Here is a 19898-nt window from a genome sequence, read left to right as displayed (position 1 = left end):
AATGCTACATTAGGACCAACATCAAACCTCAATTGCATCTGAGAAATTCCCAGCCGAAGTTGCCACTTAGGTGTTCTTCAGGTCAATCAAAGCTAGCCTAGGCTGACCCAACAAAATAGGTCCCAAATTGACTTGAATAGGTTGGGCATGGATTGAGTTAAGAGAACTAAATCTAGTTAGGATCTTAAAATCCCAAACCCAACCCCACCCATGTTTCACCCAAATAACCCCTGATCGAGCTACCCTTTAAAAGGTATATCCGACTTGTGAAAGATTTTTCAGTCATTACCAAATACCCCCTCCCTAAAATGACTGAAATACCTCAAGAAGTTTTCTCTTGTGGAGCTTATTGGATGTCTCATGGGTTCAGGGTAGGTTGCTTGAGGATATCATTTTAGGCAATTGAGGAGCATCTAGTTCAGATGTGCTGCAAGAGGATATTTTAAATACCAATGATCTTCCAGGGAAAATATTGCAAGTTTTAAATCCTTTTAATCTATAATTTTTTACGTTTCGGTATCTTTAGTGGACCATAAACTAATGTTGAGTCCCCTTGGTGTAATAATTACACGTATGTCCCAACCAAAATAACACCATTAGCCACTATTAAAGCCTATTCAAATTTCAAACGTGAAGGGACGAAAGTTCCGCTCAAGTTATCTAATACATTGTGTCAATATATGGTTTTAAAAAGAGATAATTAGTCATTAAGTCAAGGGTGAGTCCCATGTTTTTGTGGATCACGGACTCACGCACTAATCCTTACAGGTGCCCGTAGTAGGCTGGCCACCCTACCTAAACCAATCATCATATCGGTCCCTAGGCCCCATTAATTATATGATTTAAAAGCATATATATCCAAAAAAAGAGGGAAAATATAATAACACAATATATTAAATAATACGAGGGCTATTTTGGTTCCTCCACGTTTAAATTTTGAATATACTTAACGGCAACTATCAGTTTTAGTTTGGTTAGGACCCACACATTATATATTACATTAGGAAAATCCAACATTAGTTTGTAGTCCACTAAGAAAATCCACACGTAAAAAACTCTTTAATCAATTAAATCTATTAATTGAAGTTCTCCTCACGTTCCTGAAAAGAAAAGAGAGCAAATAATGCCCCTTCATTACAAGATAAGGATAGGTGCTTGTCTAATTTTGGAATAGTTTGGTTTCAGCATCTCCGATGCCAGAGAAAAGGTCGGTAAGAATTCTTGGCCTGGAAGAGACATTCCTTCTTCTGGTTTGATCTTTAAATGTAGGTTTAGGAACCAAATTTCTTCCTTCAAAATTTAGGACATCAAAAAACTTCTCTGGCTTGAGACCTTTATCATCAGAAATGATAGGTGGGTTGTATTGTATCTGATCTTCCACAGATATTGTACACAGGATTTCTCAAATCCCTTTACATTACTAGGAAGATCAATGGAAATTCCTCCCGTCTACTGATGGACAATTCTCAACTAAACTTGCTGTTAGATCCTCATCCCTTACTATTCCTAGGTACATCTCACATTCCGAACTAGAAAGAATAGTCAGCATACATTATTCATCTCCCAGTTAACTTCTGGAATGAGAATCCATCATCGTCTCATAGCTGATGCACATTTTACGATTTACATAAACTAAGAAATGAGGAACACGATAGCACGATCCTCCAAACAAATTCATCAATTGGGATCTGCAAATTTGTTCGAAAATGGACATGGCTAGTGCAGAGCTGGTTACAGATTGCGTGCACATCAGCTCCACTCCAAACACCTCCATCCGCACAGAAAAAACCGGAAGAAAATAATAATTGAAATGCACAACTTCCTTCTCAATAAAAATTACAAGACCAATTCACCACTGTTTGTTTGCTGAATCAAAATTGGGATAAAAAAAATTAAAATTCAATAAAATCCTAAAGTATGTTGCCAAATTAAATAGAGTAGAAAAGCAAACAAACATTAAAAAAACTTATGAAAACTGTAAGAGAAAGTGTAAAATCCAATAAAAATGAAGCCCACATTTAAAACTCTTCCCCAACATTCTTTATCTTTTTTATTCTCCCACCCCCACCACCCCCACTGAGTCCCTGATGTTTATTTTTCTCACCCCACTTCTACAACGATGCCTTGCCAAAAGCAATTACTAAGGATGGAGCAATATCATTCTATCATAAAAACATTATAGAACTCGTGAAAAAAAAAGGCAGAGAGCTCTGTAATTTTCACGTTAGAACACCCTAATATAGAATACTTAAACATGCAAACCCAGACCCCAATGACTACATCAATAATAACTTGGTATAGCTCACTCCAGTACAGCAACATAGGGGCTGGGAATAAAATTTATTACAATACATTAGAAAATTAGTGTAACGCGCGTTTCGTACACTACAAAGAAAATTTTAATACGACTTATCAGCCCCAAACTTCTTCCACCTTGAGGATGGCAAGGATAACCAACATTCTACAAAAATATACCCCAGGGATCTAAGAAAGGTTAATATGTGAAAGTAAACCCACATGACTTTAGGGGTAAAAACCTAATCAGTAATCCTGCAGTTTTAGTTACTAGATATAGTGGAAGTAGGAAGTCCTTTATACACATGATAAATTCATTTCCTTCTCCTTCCCTGTACAAATAATTCAACAACCATCAGATATGGTAACTAGCAAAGTCAAAAACACCAAGTCGATTATTCCAACTAAAAATATGAAAATTTGGTCAGATACTCACTGAGCTAACGTAGTCATCCATCACTGTCTGTTTCCTTTTCTTTAAATTTGATGTAGGGCTTTCAGAAGGCACTCTACCCATTGCACGCTTTGAAGGTGTCATATTCTGTGAAAACAATTTATTTTTATTATCAAGCATCTGAGAAAATAGGAAATAATTGAACATCCATGCAATGAAATTTTACTGGGGAGTGGAAATCAACCTTTGCAAGCTTCTTATCTTTCCTCGCTTGTCTTTCTCTCTCATCAAATTCTTGATTTTCTCTCTCTACCAAACGAATGAGGGTATCACAGCGTCTTGCAAGCTCCTGAGTGGTGCGAGATTTTACAAACCAATCAAAGCGAAACAATGGCGATGTACGAAAAGCAGCCTTGAGCTCATCCCAATTCCCATATCCAAGCTTGTGAACCATACATAACTGGAAAAAGTGCCATGCATATCAGACAGAAACAAGTAGCATATCCATAAAACCATGCTCTCAAGAAATTTAGGAACATACCATGAAGCGATCACATTCTTCATTGTACAGCTTCCCTTTGTTCTGGCCATATTGGATTTTCAGTTCCAACCAAGGATTCTTGTAGCGATCCAACTTCTTTCCGATTGCTTTCATGATCTCATCCTTACGAGAGATTCTGGCCTCCCCCCTTTCAATATTCTTGATGATACGATCATAATCTGGACGGATACAGAATACAGAAACATATTGCATGTAAGTATTGGTCACCCATTAAATCCAGTCTAATGTTTTAATATATGTAACCCTTGAAATATTTGTTACAACCCTTACTCCCCCCAAAAAAAAAATTTTTTTGCTACAACCATAATGCACAAATTTATTAACGAATTAAATTGAAGTATCAATTACCATTTAACTCCTTGTATCTTTCCTTGAAGACCTTGGCATACCGTTCAACTTCCTCTTCTGTTTTGCCCTCCATTTCTGAAGCAATACTTTTAATGTCATTACGACCATATTTTTCACAAGCTCGGATGAATGTGTTGAAGTCTCTCCTAGTCCATGAAGAAAAGCCCTATTGGAGGCCAGAACAAGAGAGGAAAAAAACTTATTCTTTTAATATATTATCACAGAAGACTGTAAGGAACTCACATTAACAACCAATAAACAACACACCTCTTCTAACAACTGCTCTCTCTCTTCTCTTTCTTCTGCTGTCAAGGGCTCCCCTACGTCTATAAAAAGATATAAATATTAGTATGCACAGTTTAAATGGAGAATGTGCCACTGAAAAGCAGAATCATGTGTAAAAGATTAAAACCTTCAGGTTCATCTCCATCTCCAATCGTGTCTTTCAACTGATTTTTTTGATTTGCTTGCTGAGAAGCAATTTGGACAGAGCAGATTAGTTAAAACTCAAAAAACCATGGGTAAAAGCACAGGAAACAACAAAAGAGGGGGGAGAACACATTAAACCCACCATGAGGTAGCGCACTTCTTTTTCATATAGTTCATTGAGTCTCTGTGTATTAAAGAACTGGAAATCATGCCTGAAGATGAAACACAACGCACAGATGAGAATCATACCAACTAAAATCTTCAAAGCATCCTAATAGCTAATAAATGCTTTGAAAAGTATCAGATCACTCATTCAAAAAAGGATATGAAGGACAAAACTAAATTGTAAAAGCATAAAAAAAACAACAGGTACATACAGTTGAGGCATGCGAGGGATGCGTGGCTCTCTCGGTTTTGCTGGCCCACCTTGACGCATTGCTTGCTTGAAGTACTCAGATTCAGAATAGCTACAGAAAGGACATGATCAGATCTAGATAGAATAACATGAGCCAAAAAAAGATATACCTGGGAGCTGGGGACTCAAAAAGTGAGGGAGAACCATAAGGCAAAACATGCAGAAGGTGCCTTATGAATATTATCCTTACTTGCGCTTGCGCTCCCTCTTTGGAGGCTCAATCCAGTTATCACTGACAAGTTTCTTGAAATCAAGCTTGTTCTCATCCTTCATTAAATTAAAATTGAACATTAATTACACCATACACCAGTCTAATAGGAAGCATTTCCAAGCATAACTAGCATGCTTGAATTTGGCTACAAGATGTAAGAACACGAAAAAAGCAAAAGGAAAAAGAAAATATGTACCTTTTCATCATCAAAATCATACAGTTCAGCAGCTGCAGAGAACAAACCAAATAAAAGATTAAAAAATATATATAGAATCACATATTTTTTATTTTTTCTTCTTTTTGGTAGGATGAGGTGGTCAGGGGAGGGGCAACTTTGGGATTAAGTAGAGAGGTAGGAAAGAAATGTGAATAAGTACTCCAAGTGAATCAAGACATACTGTCATCCATCTTAAATTTGATAGCATCTTCAGTAAATTTCTTCATTTTTGCATCAAGCTCTCTTGTTGCTTCTTCTCCTTTTGCTATGATTCTATCAATATCCTCATCTGTGATGGTGCTGTCCTTGGAACTGAAAACCATTTCAGCACCAAACCTCACCATTTGTAGCAGCTCATCCTTATTAACAGCTGCATCACAGATCACAATCGAAGTGTCAATAGAGGTTTCTGCATCACAGCTCAGGTTTAACTTTGGGTTTGGGGTGGGGGAGCAAGGAAAAAGTAGATATTTTTTACTTTTCTGTTCCGCCAATCGTCCTTGTTGAATTACTAGGGCATCAAGTGCAAGTTTCTTGTAGGCCCTTTCAATCACTTTCTCCTCTATCGTGTACTGAATCAGCATGGAATAAATAACTTCTGTTAGGCAAGTGATAAATAGTTTTGATGGCAGATACCGCCATTTGTGCAACTCAAAAAATGGAGAGGAAAGGAGAGGGGAGCACAAAACTGAACCTCTGTACAAAACCGGAACACTTGAACTTCTTTCTTCTGACCAATCCTATGAGCACGGTCCTGTGCTTGCAAATCCACCTGTGGGTTCCTGCAGCACAGTAACCCATATACATAAGAACTTTTACTGATTGAATTGCAGTAGCAAAACCCAAGGGAAAAAGAACATACCAATCACTATCATAAAGGATGACAACATCTGCTGTGGCAAGATTAATACCAAGCCCTCCTGCTCTGGTTGATAGTAAAAAGATGAACTTTTCACTATCAGGATGGTTGAAGGCATCAATGGAAGCATCACGGTCTTCTCCACCAGTATTCCCATCAATTCGACAGTACAAATATCCACAGAACATTAAGTAGTCTTCCAGAATGTCCAGCAGTCTAGTCATCTACAAATTACAGCAGAAAAAGGACAGCTAAAATCACTCCCAAACCAAATTAATATAATACAGAAAAACTGACCACCCTCAAGAAGAAATTCAATAAGTGATCCAGAGTGAAGTTAAATAATCCAAGAATCTTAATTTATCCAAGCATAACAGGCTATCACATTAACCTGAGAGAATATGAGAACCCGAGAGTCACGCTCTTTTAGCTTTGGGAGCAATTTATCAAGGAGAACCATTTTACCTGCAAGTCAGGGAAGATGCTATTATAATCAACCAACCAATAAGCACCAACGAAATCAAAAGGACCACAGAAAGAAAGAGCCTACCTGCATTTGTTATTAGATGATCTCCAGTTGTATAAGGAGGGCCAGGTTCAGCTCCTTGAAAAAGGTAGGGATGGTTACAACATTTACGCAGCTGCATCGCTATATTCAGAAGTCGTTTACGCTCTCCACCAGCATTAACAACCTCTAGATCTTTCTGCAATAAAGCCCGGTAGTACTGCTTCTGCATCTGAGACATCCCTACTTTAAGTATGGTTTCCTTCTTAGGAGGCAAACCTTTCTCAACATCGGACTTCAATCTTCTTAACAAGAAAGGACGGAGGACCTTCAAGACACAGAAACATACATCATACATACATGTTATTCCATCAAAATACATCAACTAAAATAGTGCTCAAAGACAACACTGAAACTCATACCTTGTGAAGCTGTTGTACCACCTCCTGCTGATCATTGTCACCAGATATTTGGAACCACTCATCAAATGTTTCAGCAGAACTAAATATCTCAGGGAGTAAAAAGTTCAGAAGGGACCAAAGCTCATGGAGATTGTTCTGCAGAGAAAAGAGATACAAAGAATATTATATCCACTTTAAAGAAGGTTTTGCAACAAGCACCCAACTATCTTCATGCTTGATATCCAAATACTCTAAACATTACTCCCCAACAGTAGAAAGATGCAAACAGTCGAGATAAAAGAATCATCCATAACAGTTAAACATATAAAAGATAAAATAAAATAAATACCCATTCACTTTATAAATAAATAAATACTTTTAGGATCACTAACTTGACAATCTTCATGACAGCCCAAAATTATCACCATATGGCCAATTAGAAGGTGTTCAAGTTTTGTGGATGGGAAGACCCAAAATAGGAATCCCTACCTACATGCTGAGTTTCTGCCCAAAGCAAAAATCAACAGGTAACAAGCACAGCTATGTAAAGCTAAGGTTAGGAACAGTTGGCCCCAAGAAACCCACGAATCAGAGAAATAGGAATAGGGACAGAAATTAGAAACTTAGAGACTGAACCAAACCAGCCGCCAAAATTATGGTCAGCTTTGGCTTAAATGAAGCGTGTTATAGGTGAATTACTTGCTGAAAGTTTCATTAGATTCACGACTTGATTGTTAAATATGACCCATATTAACCCCCCACCCCCCAACCCAAAAAAAAAGACCCAGACACCTAGGTGGGCAGTAAGCCAAAATATCCAATAAAATGAGCTCAAATTTGGAGAAAATGGTGTCTATATTATATCAGATCATGCTAGACATTTGAGATTATTCCAATGGCTGGAACTTCAGTTACAGAGGACTAAAATTAGAAACTTGGTGGTTTACAGAGGAATTCAAGTGATGGAATGGATGGAAGATGGGTATTTTCAACAACTAAATTCAGTGACCAACCTGGCTCAGTTAACGTAGCAGCAGCAGGCCTATAACTGTAGCTTGGGGGTAAAATAAACTCAGTTTGACAGCAGCAGCAGCAGCAACTTAGGAACAGTAACAGCAGATTTCAAACAAGAGAAGAAAGTAAGAGATAGGTGAATTTAGCTCTCAACAGCAAGGCTTCTTCAGCCCCACCATTTAACAGTCAACACTAGGTGTTTAGCTCTACCAACAAGGCCCTAGCCCATTATCCCTCACAGTAGAGAAGAGATTCTTCATGCTCAAAGGCAACTCTATTCATCAGTTTCATGAATCATTATATGGGCTGAATAGCCAACCACCTATGTATAAAGCAAAGGTTTGTTCAACAAAAACTAGAAGCTATATTATAATTTACACAGGCAAATAAGGGTGGTGACACACTGATACCATTTGCATGAACAGTCTTAGCCCTTTTTTGGCCCTTCTAAAAGACCAGCTGAGCTGATTTGACCTGATCCAGTAGGTAAATTTGAAACTCATTCAGTTTCCTTTTAAACCCTTCAAGAAGACAAGCTGGGCTAATTTGACCTCCTCCAGTTGAATCTAGTTTTGTTCTGCCCATCTTCTGCTTCAGCAGTTTGCATATAAAAACCATTGAAGCTTTCGACAGACAACAATGATTAATCTGAAAGGTGTACAAGAAGTCATGCAGTTTTTAGGCACCACTAGCTATCCATATGGATAAAAGTTGGTGAAACACCCCCAATAAGTTCATCAGAACAGGTTATTAAAAAGAACTCTCCAATACCACGCAAGATTCGGAAAGAAATGAAGGGAGAGGGAGAGAAGGGGCAGAAGGGTTGGGAAACTAGATTAAAGCTCCTCATTCCCATGAAAACTACGATCTTAAACATCAAAAATTAGGTACTAGTGTTGGCCCTTTATAAATGAGAATTCAAAAGAGGATGCATTCATAAAGAAGCAACCAAAAAAAATAGAGTACAAAGTGTGAATGCATGATAGCAATAGCTACCTGAAGTGGCGTCCCTGTAATAAGCAGTCGGTAATTAGTGTTGTAAAGCCTCATTGTCTTTGAAAGAAGCGAGTTCTCATTCTTGATTCGATGAGCCTCATCAATGATAACATACCGCCAGCTAAAACGGCGTAATGTAGTCTTTTCTTTGATTGCCATTTCAAAACTAGTCACACAGACGTCAAATTTCCCAGCAACGAGTAGTTTCTCTCTAATGTGCTTCTGTTAGAAGTACAAAAAAATAATAATGAGGTAATATAGTTAATCATGAAAAATAATTCACAGAGCCAAAGCCTAATTACCCTTTCATCTGGATTTCCGAGAAATTTCACCGCACGCAGAACTGGACAAAAACGTCGAATCTCCTTCATCCAATTGCCAAGTGTAGATTTTGGGGCAACAACCATATGAGGACCAGTTATTCCTCTGAACTCATGCAAATAACCCAGCAATGAGATAGTTTGCAGTGTTTTGCCCAGACCCTAAACAAAAGTTGCAACAAGCATTCATCAATATGGCATAAGAAGCAAAAGCGATCCACAATACCAAATCAGGCAAGTTATCTCAATGATACACACAAATGAATTGAAGATTGGGAAGTTGGGGAAACTTAGATAAAAATATCCATTCTAAAATAACTCTCAAAGTCTTGTGCACTGCCAAAGATGCACATGACTGGAAAGAACTTTAAAAGATTTAGCCAACTGACAAAGATGAGGATGACCAAAAAGAAACATCTACAAACCAAAACTAGAAAGCTCAAGCATTTCAGGATACCATTTCATCAGCAAGAATCCCGTTAATGCCATTCTCATAAAGCCTTATGAGCCAGTTCAATCCAGCCAGCTGGTAATCCCTCATCTTCCCTTGGATACCTGCAAAAAGAGCAACATCACCCAACAGGTCATCAAGAACCTTAAAGCATAAAATAATAATAAAATTTCCAATTGATTCGGAACTCAAGTTAAGACTCCTCAACAAAATCAATTAACTATAGTAAGCAGATGGAAGTTAAAACTCAACAGAAAAGGGAGAAGAAACCCCAAGACTCCCCAGGGGGAAATATTCCCACCCATATGCTTGTTTGTCTATATATTTGCACCTACTCAGCATGGTGAGAATCCTTCCAATGACACTTCAGAGCATGCCTAAATCCATTATTTGTCAGTGACAGCTTTATAGTGACAGTGAATCAACATTGAATGGTAAAAGATCATGTACCCTTTTCTGATGAACATTGTCATAGCAACTAGGTGACCTAAGGCACTGGAGGGGCCCCAGGCCACAAAGCACCCACCGAGGCATACAGTACATGAAAAATATAATAAAGCAATGATAATTTTATAGAATTATGTTCCTATGTTGTTTAAAACATATTGCAATGACCTAGAATCTGACTGATTCAAAACAATTTCCAAATACTTAGCTATACACAGACCAACATACCAGGATTGGGCAGGTGGTACCCAACTCAAGCCCAGGGCAACCAGGCCTAACATGTTTCTCAAAATTTGCAACTTCATAGAGGGGTTACAACCAACTTACACTGTAACTACATACACCTCAGATAAGGTGCAATTGCATTGGATTGATTGGATCAATATTATCCGACATGGACACCTTGCATTAGATTGGGAGGCTCATAAAAGGCAGATGGCAGTCCAATGGGCTTAAACAAGTTTTTTCTTAAACTAATTCTTATTCTCTGTTTTCCTCTAAATCTCTTCTCTATAAATATTAAAAACTTTATATCAACTGGTCATTCGCTCATCTCTATTCTAATTACTCACATACCCAGGCAGGCTCTTGATGGTGTTTCTTCCTTGTGATCTTGTCACAAGCTAATCTCCCACTAGGATTCCCTGATTATAGATTAATTGTAGCCTTATCCCTGATGTTAATAACTTCATATACTTGTATTTACTGTTTAACTTGTAAAAAATCTAGTTAAGGACCCGTTAGGAGAACCACCCAACCTTGAAAATGTTGGGTACACCAGCAGTATACTCAACCCCACAACTAATTTGGTAGAAGTAAGTAAGGAATGTATCTCTCCTCCCACTTATTAGATATAGCATTGAAGCACTTTAGAGACCTGCAATGCAACTTCATCATCAGATTGAGCTTCCATTAACTTGCTCTCTGTGGTTCAGTTTAAGTCGCAATTAATTGCTGGAAAATGTTCTTGTGGCCCTGTACTACGACATCACAAATCCAGTCTCATTTTAGGTCTCTTTTAGTTTTTCAGTCAAATCAGGTTACCTAATAGGTTCAAGGTCTGGGATTTTTATTTGTGGCAGCAGCTGCCTGCTGCTGCCAATGGTTTGAATTAGGCCACATCAGCAAAAATCAATCGGACGGCTGTAAATTAAAGAGGGAGTATATATGTAAATACAAAAGGTAATATTTTACATTTAAAGTACTTAAATTTTTTAAATTTACAAAATCACATCCCTGCCTCTGCCGACGAATCCCCAAATTCCCAACGTTTCTTCATCTTCTCAAAATGACTTCCTTCGAGTTCTCAAGTGTCCAAACCAACCTTTCCCGATTGCAACGTTTTTACTTTGTCATCTAGGTTCGGACACTTGAGAACTCGAAGGAAGACATTTTTGAGAAGATGAAGAAACGTTGGGAATTTGGGGATTCGTCAGTAGAGGCAAGGGATGTGATTTTGGTAATTTAAAAAATTTAAATACTTTACATGTAAAAATAACTTTTTATATTTACATATATACTCCCTCTCATTAATTTACAGCCGTCCGATTGATTTTTGCTGATGTGGCCTAATCCAAACCATTGGCAGCAGCAAGCAGCTGCTGCCAGAAATAAAAATCCCAAGGACTGGGTTAGGCTTCCATTTTGGAATAAAGTAAATTTTTCAATCTTTGATAAAGTTGCAATAGAGGGAAGTATTAAACACAAATTTGATTAATAAACTTAATTTGCAACTTCCTTCGTACTTCTTCTTCCATTTAGAGATCTCAATTTAGAGTATGAACCAAACGCAAGCTGGATTGATATGCATATCCATCCACATTTGATTTTTACCATATCCCTAGAACCCCTCAACGGTCCAAATCCACCAATAATATTCATCCAACATCAACCTACAGTCCCCGCATATAATTCCCTATACTTGAATACTTTTGCTGTCCGATCCAGTCACCATAAACCCTGATTTCTTACATCTTTCTTAAGTTTATAATTCTATAATCTTTCAATTATTTTACATGATCAAGACCATGAATGAAAACGTCACTGCACGGGCCATCTTACTCAATCCAAGCTTCACCCCCATCCAAACTCTAGAATTGCACATTACCAATGTTTAATCCAAGGGCGGAACCACAATGGGGCCAGGGGGGCATCCCCCCCCCCCCCATTTTTAAAAATATCACATTAGTTCCCTTATTTTTTTCAATTTTTATATTAATTCTCTTAATCCCTATTTATTCTCCCCTCTTCTCTCTTGTCTTTTATTCCTATTTATTCTATTCTCTTTCTATAAACGTGGGTTAAAGAAAATATTTGGAAAAAAAAAACCTTATTAGGTATTCAAAATGTCATTCCTAATTAGAAACTAACTCCTCAATCCCTATTTATTCTCTCCTATATCCTCTCTCTTCTTTTATTCCTATTTATTCTCTTCCCTTTCTATAAGCGTGGGTTAAGGAAAATTTGGAAAAATATATTCTCCACAATTAGGTACTCTTTCTCTTTCTCACTTTATCTATCGTTTCTCTTTTTTTTCTTTTTTTTTGTTATTCTTTTTATTTGATTTTATATTCTCTATTTATTTATTTATTTCTTCTACAATTTATGTTATTTTATTTTATATTGTGAATAAAATGTCTATAGTTAGTAGGGTAACTAACTACCATTAGTTTGCATCTCTTACCTTAAAAAAAACAAAATTTAATTTGCATCTCCTACCAAAGAAAATTTTGGTTTGCATCTAACTTTTTAGGGTTGAAGTCATATGTATTTTTATTTTTGTATTGTTGTTTTAATTTACCTATATTTTGTCGGAAAAAATATCATTATCAATAATTTACCTTTTTTTCAAATATGTGTGGACCCCACAAAATATGTGGGCCTATTCCTTAATATAATATATTAATTTAGAGGTGGTACCCCCAATGGATCTTATAAAGGCCCACACAATATGTGTAGGAAAAAGGCATTAGTGCTTCCCCAACGGGAAGGTTATCTGGACTTTTATTCTTCGCACCCCCCAAATGTTGAATCCTAGTTCCGCCCCTGGTTTTATGGAAAACAATGTTTTCATAATTCACAATATAACCATCAATTTTAGCCCACATTGAATTTTACAACCCTCTTACATGGTTAGAAATTGAATCAAGCCCTTTCACCAAATTCCAACCCTAGGTCCCCAATTTTCATCCTTTTTCATAATCTAAAACCGAGCCTAATTTGCTTAAATTTCAAATTCATGAACAACTTCCATGAAACCTCTAGGCTTCACTATTAGATTCACTCACTTAGTCTAACCATTTCATTAAGCCTAATTTGCTTAAATTTCAAATTCGTGAACAACTTCCATGAAACCTCAAGGCTTCACTATTAGATTCACTCACTTAGACTAACCATTTCATTAAGCCTAATTTGCTTAAATTTCAAATTCGTGAACAACTTCCATGAAACCTCAAGGCTTCACTATTAGATTCACTCATTTAGTCTAACCATATCATTAAACCCAAACTTTGACCTAACACTTACCTGTTGATATAATAATTTGGTGTAATTAACCCTTAATTGATCCTTTTAATCCAGTGCTACATCATCTCGCCAGTCATTCCTGCTGTCTTTTAACTGGTACATTACTTCAGCAGGTGTACTCTACTATATACACGGAAACCATCTTCAGCTTATATACCTACTAAAAAACAATTGCTGTATATCAAATCTGGTTACTAGGGCATTGAACTCTATGTTTCAACCATGTTTCAACCCTAATCATATGACTTTGCTGAGATTCCCAGTTCTTGAATTTAGGTTGAAACTTAAGCACCCTAGGAATCAACTGTAGATCTTTATGTCATTTTTAAGGTCCTTCATTAATGACCAGGCAATCTGCATACACAGCTAAACTTTCAGGCCAGGCAGGCAGTTTGTCAGAGAATCATCTAAATTATCCAACTTATTGTCAAATAAATTTCTGTTTTCACCCTATTGATTCAACACAATTCTTAGTACAACTATAGTTCTTTCTAGATTTTTTCCTAGTAGCAAGATTATTATATCTCAGTGAATTAAAACTTTTGCATATTATAGAAGAGGAAAAGAATTTTTTCAAGAAATATATATCTTACAAGAAGGTTGTGTCACCAATCGCGTATTTCCTGCACCAGAAAGATGATCCTCTTCCTCCTTAAGGCATTCTTCATCTTCTTCTTCCTCTGTTACTTTAGATGCATGACGACCTCTGCAATCATCAAGCAATAAACCAGCCATCTAAGTCAGAAATTGAGCAGTGCAGTGTACAGGACTAAATGTTTCATATGAGACTAAACAGTACAAAAATACATTCTATACTTCCTAATTAGTACTTCAAGAATTCATGATATTATTGAAAATAGAGTAAGATTTTCTAACTGAATCAACTAACCCTACAAAGGCTTCTAATCAAGTTTTCAACTTTTTTCTTCCTAACTACAGTAAAAGACCCTATGTGACACAAAATTCCCCTAGTGACTCAATTCAATGCCTAGCCTCATCAACTAACAATATCATTAAACCAAAAAACAAAATATCCTGTTTGCCCTGTAATCCAAGAATCCACCGACCCAACACTCACAAACAGGATCAGACTGAAAATTTAAGTGAATCATATCAAGTTCCTACATTGGTTCAGAATGCTGATTGAAGTGAATCATATCTCATAACCAAAAATCAGTAGAACAAAAAACGGTTTCAAAAGTTCTACTGCACATCATTTGTATTTGCTTTAAGTTCTTAGAGTGATCAACTTTACATTCACAATTTAGCTACCGAAAATTGAATATGCCATTTCATTTCCATATTTCATTTCCAACTGCAATGACAGAAAATCTCAGGCTACATTCTGCATGCACTATATCACAGCAGGAAAATATAAGCAGATCACACATCATATTACTAAAGCATCACCTCTCTTGTGTCACCTTGAGTAATAACATTATTAATCATACACGGGAAAATCCATACCAGCTGTGATGATTCAATGAGCACATAATCTTACCTTCCTTTTGGCTTCTTCTGGGGCGTGGACTGGCCTTTGGCAAAATGTGCAAATATCTCTGTCTGCTGCAGGAGATACTTCAGCCGCCCCTTCCCCTTGTTGTTCTGGGGAAAAATTTTCAATTAAAAATTGCATTTCCGTAATCAATAGACATCAATAAAAATTATAAATTGTTTCAAACAGTGTGAGTCATTATAATCACAAACCATATCAGCATCTATAGAAGCATTTTGGACATCTAAAATTTCTTGGATCTTCTGTCTCTTTATCCTCTGCATTTCTTTCAATCTAGCCTTTTCACGCTTTCCAATTTCAGCATTCCCTGAATCTCCTGCCTGCAATAAGAGAAGCATGAAGCTGAGTTGAGAACTAGAATCATGTTGGAAGATTTTAGCACGGAATGAACTTATAAATAGTAACTACCAGTTATGAGACCATTACAAAAACTCTTATTTCTTGAAAACACTACAATAATAATAAGTTGGATAAAAATGAATGCAAGTGAATAACTCGACCACGAAAAGTCCATTCAGTGCTCTATGATGGGAAAAAGAAAAGAAAACACAAAGAACACAAAAAAAAAAGCCTACACTTATAAGCCAAAAACGAGAACAGCATGAAATAACAGATTTGAGGAACCAAGGGGTTGTAGAAGACGATATCATGAAACCACAGTATGGTTGCAAACTTTTTAGGGAGACATTAATCTAATACTTAAATCACCTTATAATTATAAATTGAATCAAATCGACAAGCGACTAGTACATCGCAATTTTGCTACAAATCGATCGTTTCCTTCAATGCAACAATGAAAACCCTAGACCCCTGTGCCTATGAACAGTTAAAAGAGTGACGTACAAAGCCTAACTGATGCCTCCACGAAAACATGTAAAGTTCGAACAACAAAAACCTAAAAATTTAAGCACCAATCAAGTCCGCATCCTTACCTCCTCATCCTCTTCGTCATCGCTTTTACCTTCGGCAACTGCATCATCGTCCGTAGACTGTAAATTCTCCTCACCTGCTTCCTCGTCGTCGGAAGCAACTCTCGCGACAGCTTCAATCTCTTCTTCATCTTCCTCGTCGTTTAGCTCTTCATTCTTCTGATCTTCCTCCGAGTAAATGGAACCGTTCGAAGGATCTTCCTCTGAAGAAACCTCAGAGTTGGAAATCCTAGCCATGAATACTTGGATCTAGGTTTGCGTAGACAGCAGAGAGACAGGAATCGAAGGGGGAAAAATGGAATCACAAAGAAAATAGATTGGAGACGAGACGAAGACGAAGAGCGACCGAGAGAAACCTACGAGACCACTTTTCCCAGATTTTAGAGAATATGACGAAATAGTCGGTTAAGTGAGACTCGAGAGAGGGGTTTGCCCTTTATAATTTATATAATTTTAATGCAATTTAAGGGGTTTTTTGGAGTGGACTTCCCGCCATTTATTCGACGATCGTGAAAATTTTCCCGCTCCGACCAGTGGGTTGAACCGTTTGAGATTTCTCCAGACTCCACAGCCATCTGATCCATAATCCATTATGGGTCGTTCAGCCAAACAGCACACATTCTCATTGTCGACTTTCGGAGTGTTTGGCTTGCGAAAAAAAATAAAAGGATACGGAAAACAAAAAACAGGAAAAAAATTATCAACCCTTTCCAATGAGGGGTTTTTTTTTTTTTTTTGCTCAATATATATTAAATTCTCAAGTCGAATATCCTATACAATCAAAGAGGATTTTGCAATGCAAATGGGTAATGATAAGCACCAAGGCCTACTGAATTGAAAGACCTTAGAAGTTAGAGCCCCTAGCAAAAGTTTGCCTGAGCGTTTAAAAATCTGTTGATATAGTTAAATCTAATAAAGGAAAAAGGCAGCTGACAATTTTAAAATACCGAGGATAACGCCGTTATTTGGCCAATCCAACGATTGCACCTGGCCTTTATGGCAGGCAAACAATGAAGAGATCATGCATTCAACTCTATCCAATGATATATTTAACAGTCCCAACTCTCTAATAGGAACCCTGTAAAACAAAAACAAAAATTTTCAAACTTTTGTATGTCCCATTTTTATTTGGAGGACTAATCACAATACCATATAATAGTTTTTAGATAAATGAAAATAAATCTACAATTTATAACAGCTTTACTATTTCTCTTGAGTTTTTCCTCTGGTTGCTCTAAAACGTTTCCTGTTTGTTACTTGAGTATGGAGCCCATTTCACCAAAACCGTATTAAATTTCAAATCTGGCCAGGTTTGGAGTCCATGGTTTATTTTACCAAATTAATTGCTTGGTTAGCTTGAATCTTTGGAATGAAATCTGTAAATTTATTCTGAAAAAATATCTATGGAGTAATGGTTCAAATGTTTAACATTTTTATAGTATTAGTGACATCTCTAAATTTCACCTCATACCCATAAATCTACAGATTCACGTTTTTAGTGTAAAAAGGTGAATCTCTAGATTTCAAGAATCTAGAGATTCATACAACCAAACGGGTATAAATCTTCCATTTATGAATCAAGATATTTGAAATCTTTAGATTCATGTAACCAAACATGCCCTAAAGTTGTTATAAATTGTGGATTTATTTTCATTTATCTAAAATCTGTTATATGGTAAAAAACAGTTTTTTTCATTTCCTTATCCGTTCTTTTTTATTTTATTGTATTGCCTAGGTTACCACATCTCCTCGGTAGTTGTTTATTTATTTTAATATCCTTTTATACTTTCTTTTCAACCGAACCACCCTTTATAGTCTTGCAATTTTCACTCAAGCCTGGTTCGATCTCGTACTCTTCAAAATATTATTGTCCTACCAGACATGCCAATATCTTCCACCAGAAGGCAAGAAAATATTTATCCCTCTTACCTAAGATGATCAATGAACATTTGGGTTGCTTCTATTGGTTTATATCTATTCAATTACGTTAGCTTATTACTTGTTGACTAACTTTTTTCTTGATTTGTAGATCCCTAAAAGGAATTGTGGGAGCTGTTGGAGAAATGGATTTGTTCTGGAAATGCTAAATTTTCCATGGAAAGCTCTCTCATATGGGTTGGATGCAGCTGATGCTATAAAGAAGAGGATAATCCCTTTATACACTTGTAGTCAAATGTGTGGTGTTGTTGCAGATGATGCTTAACATATTCTATTAGATTGTTGTTTTTGTGTCCGAGTTGTTTGGTTTCATTTGGAGTTGGGTTTTGGTGCTCCTCATGATTGTATTTCTCCTCCTGGTTTTGTTAGTTTTGTTATTGATTAGAGTAAGTTTGGGGAAGTCAGATCTATGAAGTAGAGATAGTCTAGCTTCATATATTTGTTGGAGTTTATGACAAGCTAGAAACTGACTTATTTGTGAAGGCCCTGGGGGTTGGGGGGGGGGGGGGGGGGGTTGGTTGTCCCCCCCTTTCTTTCTTTCCTTCCTTTCCCAAAAAAAAACAACACACACCCAAATACGTATATGGTTAACAACCCTTAAAGATAAAGGTATTTGACTGAGGTAGTTAAGAGTTTGGAGGAATTTCTTCTTGCTGTTCAACATTCTCTATTTTCTAAAGTTCATGAAGTTAAGATCAGGGTTTACTCTCATTGCTTCCCCCTTAAAAGCTTCTATATAAGTTTAACACAAATGTTATATAGGATGCAAAGGGAGGTTTGGGCATAATTTTGAGAAGCTGCTCCGGAGACCTGCAGTTGTTATTTCATCCCCTTATTCTTTCGCTTTTCCTTTGGATGGTGAGGCTTGGCCCTCATGGAATGCTTGTTAGTGGCAAATGTTGAAGGGATAGATCAATGGATGGCACAGAGTGATTGTCAACCAGTTATTCAAAGGATTCAATCTCACGTTCCAGTTCCTTATGTTTTGAATAATGCAGTAAACTATATTAGCCACACTACAAAAAAAAGGCCTATGGCGGCACTTTAGGTAAGGATATCGCTGCTCTATGTTAACTTATTATAGCGGTATTTCCCAAAAAATGCCGTTGTATATTATTTATTACGGCGTTTCTATAAAACACCATTGTATGTTAAGGTTTTAACACTCTTTTCATCACTTTTTGAGGTATATATAACATTTTTTAACGGCGTTTCTAAGAAACGCCGTTGTATATAGGTCTATAACGGCATTTGTAAAAAAACGCGTTGTAGGGGTATTTGTGGCATTACGAGCTAACTGGGGGGTAGTTTGGTAATACTGATGACAAAAATCATCATTAACATGTCCATATTGTTCCTTTATGAAAAAAGTTTCTTCTCAGATTGTGAAAAGAGATGCATGCATCATGTTTGGTTGCACTTTTTGTTTGCAACGGAAATTAACAACCTATTTATTTTTTCTTTTAAAAAACTATGTGAGAGATTTGCCATGCATATTATCGTGAAGGTTGTAACTTACCTTTCTGTTTCCCCAATTTTCCGTTCAAGGTCGATTCTATGCATTTGAGAAAGCTCATAGGTTGGATCCCAGCTCGAGCAGTCGTGGTGTACAACAATTCAAAACAGCTTTACTGCAACGGCTTCATTCATTCTGATGTGATGGAGGGTAAACCTTTTCAACCTTGGACCAAATATACGTTTCCACGATATAGAGTTGCTTTGCTTATATAAGGTACTAGAGCAGTAAAGCTATTAATGCTTGATTGTCTCATATATCTCTAACTCATTACATGCAGTTGGTCAACTGGTTGGAGCAACATAACCACATTTTGAACTCCCCCTACTGGAGGATCGAATAAACTAAAATTTATCGCATATGGCGACATGGGAAAGGCACCCCTCAATCCATCAGCTGAGCACTACATTCAGGTGATAACCTCGAAACACATGTTTTTGGATGGTAGAGAACTTAGGTTTTCATGTACATGAAAGGTTATTTAGAGCAAAGGGGTTACATCAATCTATAGAACTTGATAGTAAAAGATTTAAGTCATGCATCCATATCTACAAGAAACAAAATTAGTGGAAGGGATATTAAACTGAAATTGGTTGATCAATGAAATGTA

The 19898-nt window shown here is 36.8% G+C and overlaps 1 protein-coding gene across 1 annotated transcript; it reads right to left on the bottom strand.

The window, feature by feature from the left end:
• Positions 1-2102: 2102 nt before the first annotated feature.
• On the bottom strand, positions 2103-16266 carry LOC149010439 (putative chromatin-remodeling complex ATPase chain). The gene is made up of 25 exons (XM_089161050.1): positions 15838-16266; positions 15097-15225; positions 14891-14994; positions 13983-14095; positions 9424-9521; positions 8949-9128; positions 8647-8868; positions 6658-6792; positions 6281-6563; positions 6122-6195; positions 5734-5954; positions 5566-5653; positions 5350-5443; positions 5053-5241; positions 4851-4882; positions 4634-4710; positions 4406-4495; positions 4171-4240; positions 4012-4069; positions 3867-3925; positions 3600-3765; positions 3231-3409; positions 2934-3149; positions 2732-2836; positions 2103-2627 (listed from the first exon to the last, which is right to left on the bottom strand). Exons 1-25 carry the CDS (start codon positions 16069-16071, stop codon positions 2610-2612), a joined length of 3234 nt encoding a protein of 1077 aa, XP_089017176.1. The 5' UTR covers positions 16072-16266; the 3' UTR covers positions 2103-2609.
• Positions 16267-19898: the final 3632 nt, after the last annotated feature.

The sequence above is a fragment of the Hakea prostrata genome, chromosome 7 (assembly GCF_041222555.1).
Source record: "Hakea prostrata isolate BN-2017 chromosome 7, UWA_Hpros_2, whole genome shotgun sequence".
NCBI classification, from domain to species: domain Eukaryota; kingdom Viridiplantae; phylum Streptophyta; class Magnoliopsida; order Proteales; family Proteaceae; genus Hakea; species Hakea prostrata.
The sequence above is the reverse complement of the archived record's forward strand: the minus strand, read 5'-3'. Positions and strand labels throughout refer to the sequence as shown.